We start from the raw sequence: 14,944 nt of genomic DNA, 5'->3' as shown, positions 1-14,944 counted from the left end.
ATGCTGACCAGCGAGGAAGAGTTTTAGTTTTGGGAAGAGATAGAAGTCAGAGGGAGCCAAATCTGGGGAATAGAGTGGATGTTCCAACAATTTATAGTGCAGATCCCTTAATTTTCCCATTGCCAAAACACCTTTGTGGGCAGGTGCATTGTCCTGATGAAATATGATTTTTTCTTCTGAAAACTGGGTCTTTTCTCACGAATTTTTTCGTCTAGTCTGGTTAAAAGATTGGAATAATATTCTCTGGTTATTGTTTTACCCTTTTCAAGATAATTAATAGACAAAATATCTTTAGCATCCCAAAACACTGATGCCATGACCTTTCCTACTGATGGAACCAACTTTGTCTTCTTTGGCACTGAACAACTGGCTTCTGTCCACTGTTTTGACTGCTGTTTGGATTCTGGTGTGTGTAATGGTGAATCTAAGTCTCATCCATAGTAATAAATCGACACACAAAATCAGTTTTATTCTTGTTAAAACACTCCAAGCACTGTTGAGATTTTCATGCGAGTGCGTTTTTGACTGTGTAAGCGTGTCACCCATTTTGCACAAAGCTCTTTCATTTGCAATTCTTCATGCAAAATATATCCTACACGTTCTTTTGAAATGCCTATAGTCTCAGCAATTTCACTCACTTTGACTCACCGGTCATCCAATACCATATCGTGCACTTGATCAACGATTTTTGGTTGTTGCAACTTTTTGAACGTCCTTCACGTGGATCATCTTCAAGGCTGGTATGGCCACGTTTAAACTCGGCAGTCCATTTCTTAGTTGTCGAAAATTAAGGAGAAGAGTGCCCATAAACTTTTATGAACTTCAATAAAACAAACTACTTGATAGAATGGCTTGCAATTTCATATGGATTCTTATTACATAAACTTTTATGAACTTTGAATGAATTTTTTTTGGCATTAAAACTTCTTTTACAAAGAATTTTATAACCGCACAATACTCAATTTTATCCATTTCAAGGGATACAGACAACACTTTTGCTTCAGACAGCTCTATAAAACAAACTACTTGATAGAATGACTTGCAATTTCACATGAATGCTTATGACAGACGTACCAACATAGAAAAAATAATTGTGCCGATAGTGTTGCCATCTATGGTTGAGGCCGAGAACTTTTCAAACCCCCCTCGTATGTAGTTCAGTGTGTCTGCAAGAGTATCTGAAACTGCCCATAGTTATGTAAAATACATTTAATAGAAGGAATAATACTCCCTGAAGAAGTGTTAGGGACAGAACAGAGTTAAGGGAGAGCAATGGCGATAATGAATTTATTTCTAAATGTTAGTAACAAATTTATGGGTAATGAGCTTAAATATTTGAACAGTTCTGTTTAAGATATATTGAGATATCAATTTGAAATAATAGACAAAGTTCTGTTACAGAGTGCCTTAGGTGTCGGCAGTTTTTCATAGGTGGTCGACATAATTGGGAAAAAGGAAAAGGGGTGAGAAATGTATACTAAGGGTGAGTATGAAGTGTACCAGAAGTCACTTATACACTAACTTCAAGGGTTGGTTAATTCATTTGAAAGTCAGACAATTGAGAGATCATTGTATAATGAGTATTTTATGGGGAGTTAAGGAGAGCTTTTGGATAGTTTCTTTTTCAAGTTCTAATGTAAATTTGAATGCAAGGTTTGTAAGAAAATGACAGGAGGTCATATTTTCAAATAATAAAAATATCATCAACATATCTCCACCAAACTGGTTTTAGGCTCATTTCCACTAGGAAAGTCTTCTCAAATTCCCCATAAAAAGGTCAGCTGAAGGGAGAGAGGTCCAAGTTAACATTTGTCATGCCATTTTCTGAGAAGTGCTGGAAATTATAACGGAGCATGCAGCATTTCAGTGGAATATTCAAGATGTTAGGCTAGGCAGGTTAATTATTTTTTAGAGTTTATGTAGCTTACAGTTATGTGATGCTAGTTGCTTTAATGTAGTATGTATGTAGCTGTATGTATGTAGATTTGTAGCTTTAAGATCATATTCCTGACTGAAGATGATCTTAAAGTGCCTCCGTAGTGCAATTGGAAGATCCATGGTATGTTGCATCTTTCGATTAGAAAAGGCCTAAGTTTGATTCTCGTCATGACGGGAGGAATCTTTATATGAACTTTTTCAATTGAAGGTGAGTTAGTTGATCTCATATGGAGGTAGCAGAGTTTTTTCTCCTGGAAACTCGGGTTTTTCATCCCGCATACAGACAAATTGGCCCTTCAGAACACATGCAATTTACAGACAGAAAATACCAGCTATGGTGGTTGATGGCGTATGTGGGCAGTAGATGGCATTGATGTAAGTGATTGGTAGTAGAGGTTCTGTGTAGTAGTGGAGACGGAGAGTTGTACAGTAGGTGTCCTCCCGCGATGATCTTCGGACTTCTTGGAGGTGTCACAAATAATAATAATAATAATAATAATAATATGAAGATTGAAATGCAATAAATCTTCTTCCTCTTGTGCCTTATCCCATCTATTTGAGATTGGCCTTTTTACATGATGCGACCTTACACGCATGATTCCAACTGTTGCGGAACCTGATGTTGGGTACATACTGGTGGTCATGTTTAAGTCAAAGAGTTTTTGTTTGTAGAAGTGTGTGCACTGGGGCCAGTTTGCCTGTTCTGAGGGATGAAAAACCCGAGTTTCCAGGAGGGAAAAACTCTCCACCTCTATATGAGACTGGCTAACTGACCTTTAGTCAAAAGAGACCAGATAAAGGTTCCTTATGTCATGGATGGGAATCAAACCCAGGTCTTTCCGACCAAAGGGCTTCATTTATACCAATTGAACTATGGAGGTTCTTTGGGTGACATAATAAATGTAGTATAATAATCAGTCCAAGAAGGGATCTCATTTTATCTAGTGATTTATTAGTAAACAGAACATGAGTTCATCCTTTTTTCTGAGAAAGGCAAACTGTGTTTTGTTAGCAATGAAGATTATCCTTGCTCCATTGTAGAATGGTATGGATACCAGTGGTCAAGACCTGGAAAGCCTTGGATATTTGCAGCATGGTTTGTTGAAAGAGTAGGAGGAATGGAACATACTATTATCAGTCAAGTCATAGATTAATATATTAATCTATGATTAGATATATTAATAGTCAAGTCAACTAGTCAGTGAGTGGTCATTTATGACCACTTTGTTCTAGCTGGCTACCCAGTTAGAGTGGAAGGTACAACTCAACCACTGTGCATACCTTGATACTAGACATGATCAAATGTTGAGAGCAACAACACGTTTCTCCAGACCTTTCCTTGGCATGTGTGATGTAGAGTAAGAGATCTGCTGTGGATATAGAAGGGAATCCATACTGGTGGTCATTGATTAATTAGTGGGCTTGTAGGTAGTGAAAAAGTTGACCTTCTGTATTATTTTAGCAAGGGCTGAAGTAGGGGCATTCAGTTGGTTGTTTGTCAGTAGACTTAGTTTCCTTTTGTTTAGAATAAGTTGGATATATGGTTGTTTTCGTGTATTGGATTAAGTGCCAACTGAGTATAAAAGTCTGTACAGATGATATGTAAGACAGGCATTAGCTCTAGAGTACAGGTTTTGAATACAACTGGGGCGATATCATCAGGACCATTACTTTTGTATCTAGATTATTTAAGACTCTTCTAATATCTTTTTCACTGAAAGACCACAGGAAGCATATAGTGTGGTGATTTTCATTAGTCATTTATGCAGAATTTGAACTGCTTTATCTTTGAGTGCTGTAACAAGGGTATCATATGGATAAGAGAGGAGGGAAGGACAGGTGAGCAGAAGTTGTATTTCATAGCTTTCACAGCGGTTCACAAGGGAAAGCAGAACTGTTATTTTGGACAGGATAGTTTTCTGATTTAGTTCATTCAAAGTCAGATTTAGTGGGATAATAGTTTTGATGTGTTTCAGCATAAGCTGTAATTGGAATGCTTGTTGCAAAACATCTCCAGTCAGCTTTTCTTTTTCCTCTTTAACTATATGGTAATCAAATTAAAGCATTCCTGTTTAAGACTTTATGGAGCATCACCCTGTGATCCAAATGCTGCAAAACTTTGCAGGAATACATTGTGCATCATGTGGAAGTGTTATCTGAGGAAACAAAAGTAGTCCACAAATCACCACCAGGGCACTGTACCATGTAGTAATTTTTAGTAGTAATTTTTCTGTATGTGTAATAAGGAGAAAAGTGACAAGCATAAATAACACAGTTTTATTCACTTCCATTGTGCATTCATGGACTGTACCGTTCAATGTGCTTCCCTTCCCAGTATGCCACAAACTGTATCCTTTGCACAGTGTGTTCAAGCTTGGAGTTATCTTCCAAGATGACCTTAATGTTCATGACTTCACTATTTAGACACTTGGATTATAGAAAGTCAAGCTTTAGGGATAAGCAGTTTGAAGAGGTCAAATTGGTTTTCAGAATTTGGAGAACAATAAATGTAATCTTGTTGAATGTCATCTTTATCCAGATTTGCTATTATGGATTTCTACCTAAGATCCATGTGTAGTGGAAAGATAAGATGATGAGGCTCTGATCTCTTCCATCTTGCAGTTAATATTATTCTATGTCAGTAGATATGCATTTGTGGAGCTAGTTTGCCTGTTTTGAGTGACTGAAAACCTGAGTTTCTAGGAGGGAAAATCCTCCACCTCTGTATGAGACTGGCTAATTTGTTACTCAAAAGTTAGCAGTCACGTATACCTTTTGACTGAAAAGTCTTGGTAGAGTTCATTATGTCATAGACAGGATTTGAACCACAAGTCTTTCCAGTCAAAGTAAATACAGTAGGTGAAATTTACTGTATGACACAAGGAAACCTTAAGTCAGAAGAAGAGGAAGTCTAAAGTAGAGGATACTAAATTTGAAACTGTGACCACTTTGAGGATAAGGTAGTTAGCCCTATGCCTCTTGTGTGTCCTATGTTTGTAGATGTGTGTGTTTACGGGGTTGGTTTGCCTGTTCTGGGGAAGGGGGGGAACAAAAAACCTGAGTTTCTGGCTTAAAAAACCCTTACCTCTGTATGAGATTGCTATTAATGTACTTTTAAATTTAGCATAATCTATCGCATCTCGCAAGATAGGTGAAGTGTTTAAGAATGTCTTAGCCATACCCACTAATTTATTTCTAAGAATTATCAGTAATTGAAAATCAGACCTATCTCTAAGTTTTTTTTTTTGCAAACTTAAAATAAGATTCTATATTTTTGCGATCTTCTCCTGAAAACGTTGGAATTACAAGATTAGGGTTTACAGTTTTAAAGCACTCCCTGTCTTCCATTATATTAGCATCTACCAAGGTATCACAATTGCCTTCTATATCCAATATCTTATTTCCCATGCTCTATAGTCTAACAAATTTATTTGTTTAACAACTGTGCCAGTTAGACTATATATTGTGTGAGATTGTAAGATCTTAAACCAAAGACAAAGCAGATATCATTTATATTCCCCACTTATACATATATATCCTTACTTTAAACTAGTCGTGGGATAACTATAAATCCCATAAACTCCTATCTTATGCAGGTTCGAAATTTTTAGGATAGTGCATTGACAGAATCAGTCCAATATGTTGTTCACAAACCATTTAATTAAGTCAAAGGGAGTTATAGAATGATTCACATATATACACAGTATCATTATAATACTCTAGCTAGTCTCAATTTCTTCTAATCTAACCTTAGTTCTAAGCTAATTCACAATCCAGCACAACATTAACTGAATATAAGGCATACCCTGTTTAAGCCTAATTTAACATTAATATATGAGAGACGTCCAGAAAGTAAGTTCCATTTTTAAATATTTTGACTGCAGCGCTGCAATCTCAATGGGGCACATGCGTGCTGAGTTTATTGACTCCTTAGCAAGGTGTTTGTGGCATTTTCAGACATTCTCGCAGTGCGTACGCTTCTTGTTGTGTGTTTATAATGTCTAAGAAAATCGACCGTGTGGAAAGGCTTATGTGTTTGAATACCATTAAAATCCAATCAACAACTAAGAAAATCGAATTGCCTGCTGCATGTGAAATTAGGTCAGTTATCCGTTTCTTGAATGCAAGGAATGTTAAAGCAACTGAAATCCATTGGCAAATTATTGAGGTTTATGGAGAATATGCAATAAGTGATTCAATGGTACAAAGATGGGTGAGACTTTTTAACAAAGGAAGGAGAGGTGTGCACAATAATGAACGGAGTGGGCAACCATCTTTAGTGACTGACGATTTGGTGCGTTCAGTTGTGAAGATTCTACAGAATAGGGGGATTCACTAAGACTTCACTCTCACTGCAATTTCCAGGAGTTACACATTCATGTCTTCATGAAATTGTGTCAGAGAAACTGAATTATCAGAAATTGTGTTCACACTGGGTGCAGAAGTTGCTTACAGAACAACACAAAGTGAATCGGCTAGGCAGTTCATTGGAATTCTTGACACGCTACCATGAGGATGGCGATGCTTTTCTGTGCAGACTTAATTTATCACTGGGGATGAGATTTGGGTGTTGCATGCAACCCCTGAATCCAAACAACAACAGTCCATGAAGTGGAGTCACACCTCATCACCAGTCGAGACAAAATCGAAGACAACGGTTTCCACTCGGAAAATCATGTGCACTGTGTTTTTTTGGGACAGACAAGAAATTTTAGGCTCCACAATCAATGCGAGTATGTACTGCCAAACCCTTAAGAAACTGTGTCATGCGATCCAGAGTAAACGACGTAACATGCTTACCAGGGGTGTTGTTTTGATTCATGATAATGTTTGCCTATACAGCCGGTGTAACACAACAACTTCTCGCCACCTTCGGCTGGGAACAATTCCATCATCCCCATATAGTCCTGACCTCACGCCAAGCGACTTTCACCTTTTCAAACATCTGAAATCTTTCCTTGGTGGCCGGTGGTTTCAAGATGACGACGAGGTCAAAGAAGCAGTCAATACTTGGTTTGCGTGACAGGCGGCAACACCTACGATGAAGGTATATAACTCTTGGTACCCCTTTATGATATGCCTGAACAATGGCAGAAATTATGTAGAAAAGTAGTGAAAGATGTCTACTTTAATTTCCAATAAAGTTTTTTTTTTGTAAGTATATTTTTGTTTCTCTGACTGCCCATCAGAAATTACTTTCTGGACCCTTGTACATTATCTCATAAACATAGACACTTGACATGCATAGTTCTTGTTCAGTATTATAATTACTTACAAATCTTGTTTAGCACAATGTCTTTCACATTAACCTTTTGTTCATACGCAGGTCTTCCTCTTGTCTTTCTTTTCGCTTGCTGACTCGTTCCTGTTTTCCCACTAAATTTCTTCCTTGTCAGAGTTGTTGACTGTGCCTTGCCCTATAGGACCGTTAATATGGCAGCAATGTACAGCTCCTTCCTTTTAAGATGATCAACATAATAATTCTCACATGGCAGTGAATCCAGGTAGAAGATTTCAGACCCTACGTCGCTTCTCTTTCAATTCCCAACAACAACCTAGCATGATGATGGACTCGGTTAAGAGAAGGCTTAGAAAATCCTAAGACAAAATTCCTTCCCATGAGTTGCCTTCTATAGGCCCAGACCTCTGATGTGCTCATGTGCGCGTCTCTCAAAAATGATAATATATTGACCTTCGGGCATGCTGACATCGTTCTTCGTGCATGGAATTCTCTATCCATGGCAATTATTATGTATTGACATAATATTGGACATAATATTTTTTATATGTATTGACATATTATTTGGACATAATATTGGCCTTTGAAAATTTCCATCTGTGATAATTCTCAGAATTCTTCACTAATCTTAGCATTAGACTTACTGATTTAACATTACTTAGTAGCCTTACATGATGACATCATGTGCTATATTATGTTAACAAAGGTTCAATACAGTATTATTACAGAAAGGATTATTTCAGTCAAAAAATTAACATTACTCTAAGTACATTCTCCTAAAGGGAGTATGTATTCACTGTACTTTCCTAAAGGGAGTATGTATAAATTTTCCAAACGAACATGATAAGTTACGAAGTTGCATATCATGAGAGATTTTACACATCTTTGAACCCTTTGAACAGATGTATATGATCACTCCCAAGATGGTGCAGCAGGTGAAATTCTTAGCGTTCTAGTGGTTTTGAACTGCCCAGAAGGTAGGGGCGAGTGTTGAGATAATAGCACTAGAAATCAATAGTGGCTGCGATTGGTTATTGTATAATCCAGTCCAATTGAACGTTGTCATTTGTAATGTGTTGCTGTTTTTGTTTTCTGAGTTTCATCTGTTTTGCGTGCATGGAGTGTGAACTGACGTGTGGTAAGCAAGTTTTTAATATATAATTTTCTATAAATTTATTAACATTTTTGGGAAACAGTGTTGACGATCTAATGAATGTCCTGCTTTCTGCCAGAACTTTTGCAAATCTATTTCACGATACAATACAGTAGAATGATTAACTGAATGTTGAAGTGCAGTCAACTTTTTTTTGTTGGCCTTGTTTATTGTTCTCTAGAGAGAAAGGCATTTGGAATGAGCATTTTGAATATTCTGCCCTTAATCATTTAACAAGTAGCAGTGCAGAAATGTGAGCACTCCCAATCACACGTTCAGTCATTTTTAAATCTTAAGATGTTTGGAAAACAAAAAATTGATACTCTCATTGACAAATGTAGAAAAATCGAAGTTATCATCATAAGGAACAGGTAAAGAAAAATAGACACATTTTAAAAAGATTAATTGATGCTGTATGCTATTTGGCTAAGCAAGAGGTTTGAGAGGTCACAATTGGGTCTGAAGATTCAGATACTTGAGGAAATTATATAGAATTTTTAAATGTGCTCTGTAAGTATGATCCTCTTTTTACGCAGTCATTTAAAGGATTCGACTATATTTTGGAACAATCAGTGTAATTAGAGAAAACTCGAACAATGCACTTATGGAAAAACACTGTTCCCACAGACTATGCTGCACGCATGCAAACAGAACAAATTTATTGTAAACATGCAGTTTTATTGTAAACAGTAAACATGCAGCTAACTAAACACATTTGTCCCAACATCAATTTCAAATTTTTAGTTCCAGAAAATATGTGTAACTGTTGTTTATACTAGTCATTAGATGCAGAAAGCACTCCTTTATGAAAAACAAAATGGATGTGTGTGTATGTATAAAACTTAAAATCAGTTTGCATTGCATTTCAGTTATTTGATATCATCCTGACACTTAACAAATGCTAATTTTAGAAATAAAGTTCTACCAAAAGAGGTGCAACTAACATGCCATTTAACATCTTTAACCACATCAGATATAGCACTAATGATATTTCGTACTGTGGAAGAAGTTTCTTGAAATACAGTCAAATCCTTTAAATGACTATCTAATAGATAGTCATTTATTTAGTGATCAACAAAGCTATTTGTTTTTCTTTAATGATATTTAGTGATTAACAAAGCTGCTTGCTTTTCTTGCTTGGCAGTATTTTTATTTTATTAATTTTTTAGCAGTGACACTGTCATTGTTTATACTTTTATGGTTTGTTTTTTGGAAATAGTTGAAAAAAGAGGTAGAAATATGCAATGAGAGTAGAAAGGCTCATTGACATATCACCCATATAGAGAATGAATTTTTAGAGAATGACCTTCTCCTCTCCCAGCATGATCTGTCAGAATGTGGTAGCTGATCAGGAAGCCAACTCACTTTGCTACCGTCAGGTTCGAGCCTGTGTTCATGGCTACAAAACTGTTTCCAAAATACTCACGAAAAGGAAGTTTTTGGATTTAATTATTTTTGGAGAGGTATTTCAGCTCCCTTCCCTTTTCCACATCCTGCATGGAAAAGGGGAAGGAAAGAGTGCTAAAATCCATGTTTGAGACTAAGCATTTCACAAGTCACTTCAAACCTATAATAAGCAGGGTGGTGTTTCATCAGACGATAGTCATCTACCATATATTATAATGGAACAAGTAAGCTTTAATGGGCATAGTCAAGTTGAGCCCCTCTCTTTTTGATTAGATAGCTGATTGCACCACCTCATTTCAAATCATGCAGAAAATATCATGAACATTCCTAGTCTGCAGTAGCCTCTCAGACTTAGATTGTGGATGAGATTAGTCCTCTTTTAATTTGCTGTGCCTCATGGTCATTAAAAATAGCATGCTTTTCAAGTCTCAAATTTTCATGTTGTAGGAATTTAATATAAGAAAAAAATGGAAGTTTGGCTTGCTGTTGTTTGCTATGTATGTTAATAAGTTGAGAGAGATATTCAGTTATTTGATGATGATACTGTTAAAGTGAGGAGAGTAGCAGTAAATAAAGACAATGTAGATCCTGCTGAATGATTTATATAAGCTGGTACTGTGGGCAAAGAATTACAGATGTGAAATCAGTGTTAAGGCTATGAGACCACTGCAAGGAAACTGATGAGGCTAGGAATTTGGGGATGATGGCAGACAAAGTTTGAAGTTCAGGGAATATATTGTGAAGGTGGAAAAACAACACAAAAAAACCATTTGTTGAACACTAACAAGTAGGAATAAGAAAGTTCTCTCTCTCTGTATTTATGTATAAAGTTTTGATATGATCATGTATGTAAATTAGTTGTAAATTTAATTTACAGATGTGTGAGTCTTATATAACTCCTGTTATATAAATATGACTACTGTGCTTGAAAAAAGATAAGATTATCTTTTGTACTTCCATATGTTAACTTGCTAAGGAGGAATAAGATAGATGCAGAAGAAATTTTTAGTACATGACAAGATGGGATAGAGAGTGGTGAATGAGTAGAATGGGTTGTCAGTCAGTTGTGAGCATTTTGAGTTCAAAGAGAGATGTGGTAGATATTGTGTGGATAGTTTGGATCCACCATAATGAATGTTTGGATTTCATGGATATGTTCATGCTATAATAATAGAACAACGGTGTGAGAATTAAATATTGGAGAGTAGTTAATGAGTGGAATTGGGATGCTTGAGGTGGTTATGAGTGCATTTTTGGTTTGAGAGGTATAATAAGCATTGCATGGATAATGGTTAATGTGACCCCATCACCTCCTGCATTGAGTTTTAGGACTCAGTGGAAATGCTTAGATAATATATTATTATCTAAGTTGTTCTACCAGTTTGTTCATAGCATAGCATGTTGAAACCAAATTTTACTCACCTGTTTGTATGTTGCTTTAGTGTTTTCTCCATTATGCAGCATACAGCACTAATGTATATTTAATTTTTGTATGCCCTTAGGATATTAACAAAGTTGATGCAATTAATTAGTTTAATAAATATTAACTTTTTACATATTCTTCAAGTATAATGTCTGATGCTCAAGATGCATGTCTAAACCAATAGATTAAATGAAATAAATTTCTTTCATGTTGTAAAAGTACATGACTTCCAGTATTTCATACACTACAAAATGTTTGTTGCTTTCCCCTTTCCTGCCCAGTAGGTTACACAGTACCTCACACAAAGATTAAATTACATGTTAACAAGTTATTTCTTCTGGCCTTTTAGTTCACCTCTAGTAAGTACTGGTAGCATCCCTATCACTGTGCTATGGTAGGCTATCCTATGTTTTATAACTAACTATAACATAGTAGGGAAAGGCATTAATGTTATTAATATAATTATGAGGGGTACCCAAAAATAATTGGAATTATTTAAAAAAAAATTCATTAACGTTTATAATACCATATTCTAGTCTCCTTTAAAGTATTCTCCACGTGAATCAATGCCCTTGTCCCAACATTTTTTCCGCTGCTGGAAACGGTTTTGGAACTGTTCAACTGGAATACTGTTTATGGCCTTCAGCGACTTTTCTTTCACTTCATCCACATCGACAAATTATTGTCCTTTCATGGTTTTTGTTATCCATGGGAATAAAATTTGTTCCTTCTGGACAAACAGTGAGCCAACATTTTTATCTCAATGTTTTGAGAAGACTGCATGATAGTGTGCAATGAAAATACCCAGAAACGTGGTTCAGCAACCAATCTCCATCTTCACATTTCTAGCTATTTTCATTGTACACTATCATGCAATCTTCTCAAAATGTTGAGTTAAAAATGTTGACTCACTGTCTGTTTAGGAGAAACAAATTCTTTGTGTACAATTCCATTCACATTAAAAAAATAAATAAACGTCTCGATGTGCCTTCTTGGGTCTCATTGAATTTGCATATTTCCATTGGCTTGATGCTTGTTTTGTTTCTGGATCATAACCATAGCAGCAAGACTCATCCCGTGGTCACAAATTTAGCAGACACACATTTCATTTGCAAATCTTCTGTTAAAATTCACTGGCATGAACTCCATGACAAATTCATCTCTTCAGGAACTTGCTCAATGGTCTTTCGATGATCTTCATTGATTGCCTGGCAACCTTTTCGATGTTTTCATAATTTCTGCTTGTTGAAGGTCGGCCAGACGGAGAGGTCTTCAACTGACATCTCCCCATTTTTGAAATGGGAAAACCACTCATAGACCTGTTTTACCTAAAGCATCATCTTTAAAGGCTTGCCAAAGCATAACAATAGTTTCAGCTGCAGTTTTACCAAAAAGAAAACAAAATTTCATGGACACTCTGTTCCTTGTGGTCAGCCATCACAAAATCACCACACTTGCTTGTAAGCAGTAACAAAAAAGTAAAAGAAAGCAGCCAAAACAATGAACCAGTTTACACAGAAAGATGCCACTTGCCAAACTGGTGTGGGAATTGCACACTCATTTTGCCTAGTGGCATCATCTGCTACTAGAAAATACACATGTGCCAAGTTCAGATTCTGGTTATTTTTGGATGCCTGCTTTTATACATGAGAGGTTGTAAAATGCCAATATTTTATCACCTCTCATGAGAGGTTTGGACAGAACTAACTCAAGAGCCATAAGTGGACTAAAGTCATCCCTGATGGCACTAAAGGTTAAGAAGAGTAAACTTTCACATGTTAAATTAAAACCCATCTGCAGTGCAAGAAAAATGCACCTTTCTGTGCAGAGACAAAAGATATGAAAGCATTTGTCATACCCCCCCCCTTGTGTAATGCTCACAAATCTATAAATTAAATGAACCACATTGAATTTTTTCTGCTCTCTTATGTATTCTCAAGATCTTACATGTGGTTCTTATTAGCAAAACTTTTCAGGATACTCTTCAAAAGCAATTTTAAATCAAGAAAAAGATAATTTAAAATATTGGTAAAGATCATCCCTTCTTGCCTTCCCTTTAACTCGTTGGTCTCTGCTATTAGCCAAATAACTGTCTTCGTATAAACCTAATTGTCATGATAGGATTTTTAATTCTATCTAGCACTCTGCCAAATATCTCAAATCATGTATTATCCAGGCTAGTTTGTTTGTTTTCAGGATGAAGAACTCTGCTACCTGAACTCTGACACTGGTTAATTCACCTTCAGTTATGAAGCTTTATAAAGTTCCTTACCTCCTAGATGAGATTTAAACCCTGGTCTTTCCTCAAAAGCATATCAATGCTGACTGAGCAGTGATTTAAATTATAAATTTAAATGTGCTTTTGCTAACTGCAGTTACTTTTTTTTAACATAAAATCTATCTAAAGGAGTGTGTTTTGTGATATTTTTCAGAAACGAAGTGTGGAGGTATACTTCAACTGGAACTAAATTTTCTCGTGCAAAGTTGTTTTATTTTCGAGGCTTCAAATATGGATTTGCTGCTTTTGTTGCAACAGTTCTTGGAGAAAATCTTTACACACGTTATTTTAAGAAGGAAAGTAATGAACATCATTGAAAAGCACCTTTAGATTACCAGAAAAGCATTTATAGAATATGAAAATGTATATTTTACCTCCAAGAAATATACTATAAAGCTGTAGTGTACGTAATGTGATGCTAGAGTGTAATAAATGTATAAATAAAGAATTTACTATCTTTGTCTTTTTTTCTTTTAAATATATTTTCCTCCACCTAAAGATGTATTAAAGAAGTAAAAGTTTAAAATATCAATCAGTCTGAAATCTGTAGATATATATTTGAAGTTTGATGCAAAAATAATCAATGACTTTTTAAAAAACTAGATTGCCTAGCTATAACATATGCATGACATGTACATATAGCTAGACAGGACTGCTAAATATCATCTTTCTATTGCTTGTGTAGACAAGCTCATATTGTTTTGTTTGAGAGTAAATAACATGTTTATTAATTTTTGAATAAAAGTCGATATAAGAACAACTGAAATGTACTGAAATGAGATGTGATAAGCTGTATAAGAGTTGAAGCAGCTCTGTCATCTTAAAAATGGACAAATATTTGCTGAAATTGATAATGCCTGTATCACAGTTATCAGCTGCTAGAATTAGGGTTCCATTAGGAACCCTAATTCTAGCTAATATAGCTGTACATTAGGGTTCCATAATGTGCATTTTGTTTTCTTTCACAACTAGTGTTAATAGAGCCTGTGTAGCTAGAGGTGGCGTTTGCATTGACCGCACGAAGAAAGACTTTGGTTTGAATTTAGTCGCTGGCTAAAGGAACTTCTAAGTTTTTTTTTTTTTGTTTCGACCAGTTCACGAGTTAGTCGATCTGGTACGGGCAAGCAGGTTTTTTTCGCTTCATAAACTCAAGAAAATTGGCTGATGAACCCACAATGCCATGAAATGGCGGCACTTGTTAACTGCCTTCTTCACTGCATGCTAATTAATTAGTGATAGCCTTGAGTCAGCAATCTCTGATTGGCTACCAGTGGAGATTGAACTGCCCACTCAGTTTCCAAAAGGGTAGCTAGGGCTAAAATGGCCTTCCTAAACGGGAACAAAAAGGTGTTAGCTGATTTTTTTTTTTTTTTTTTTTTTTTTTGCTAGTGTTAATGTTTTTAGGTTGTTTTTAGGCTAGCTATAACACTTGATTTCGTTTTCACAAGCTGAGAAAAGATATATGGAATTATGGAGATATATGGAGTTTTGCATTAGACAAACCCG

The 14,944-nt window shown here is 35.8% G+C and overlaps 1 protein-coding gene across 1 annotated transcript in view; it reads left to right on the top strand.

Moving 5' to 3' along the window:
* ND-B12 (NADH dehydrogenase [ubiquinone] 1 beta subcomplex subunit 3) overlaps nt 1-13,897 on the top strand; it is an 18,019-nt gene extending 4,122 nt beyond the window's left edge. The window contains exon 2 of the mRNA XM_090413910.1: nt 13,593-13,897. Coding sequence (XP_090270036.1) covers nt 13,593-13,755 — 163 coding nt within the window. The 3' untranslated portion in view covers nt 13,756-13,897. The remainder of the gene's footprint in view (nt 1-13,592) is intronic.
* The last annotated feature ends 1,047 nt before the right edge of the window (nt 13,898-14,944 follow it).

This window comes from Typopeltis vanoorti, chromosome 24 (genome assembly GCF_054136105.1).
Source record: "Typopeltis vanoorti isolate ZY-2024b chromosome 24, IOZ_Tvanoo_1.0, whole genome shotgun sequence".
Taxonomy (NCBI): domain Eukaryota; kingdom Metazoa; phylum Arthropoda; class Arachnida; order Uropygi; family Thelyphonidae; genus Typopeltis; species Typopeltis vanoorti.
The sequence above is the reverse complement of the archived record's forward strand: the minus strand, read 5'-3'. Positions and strand labels throughout refer to the sequence as shown.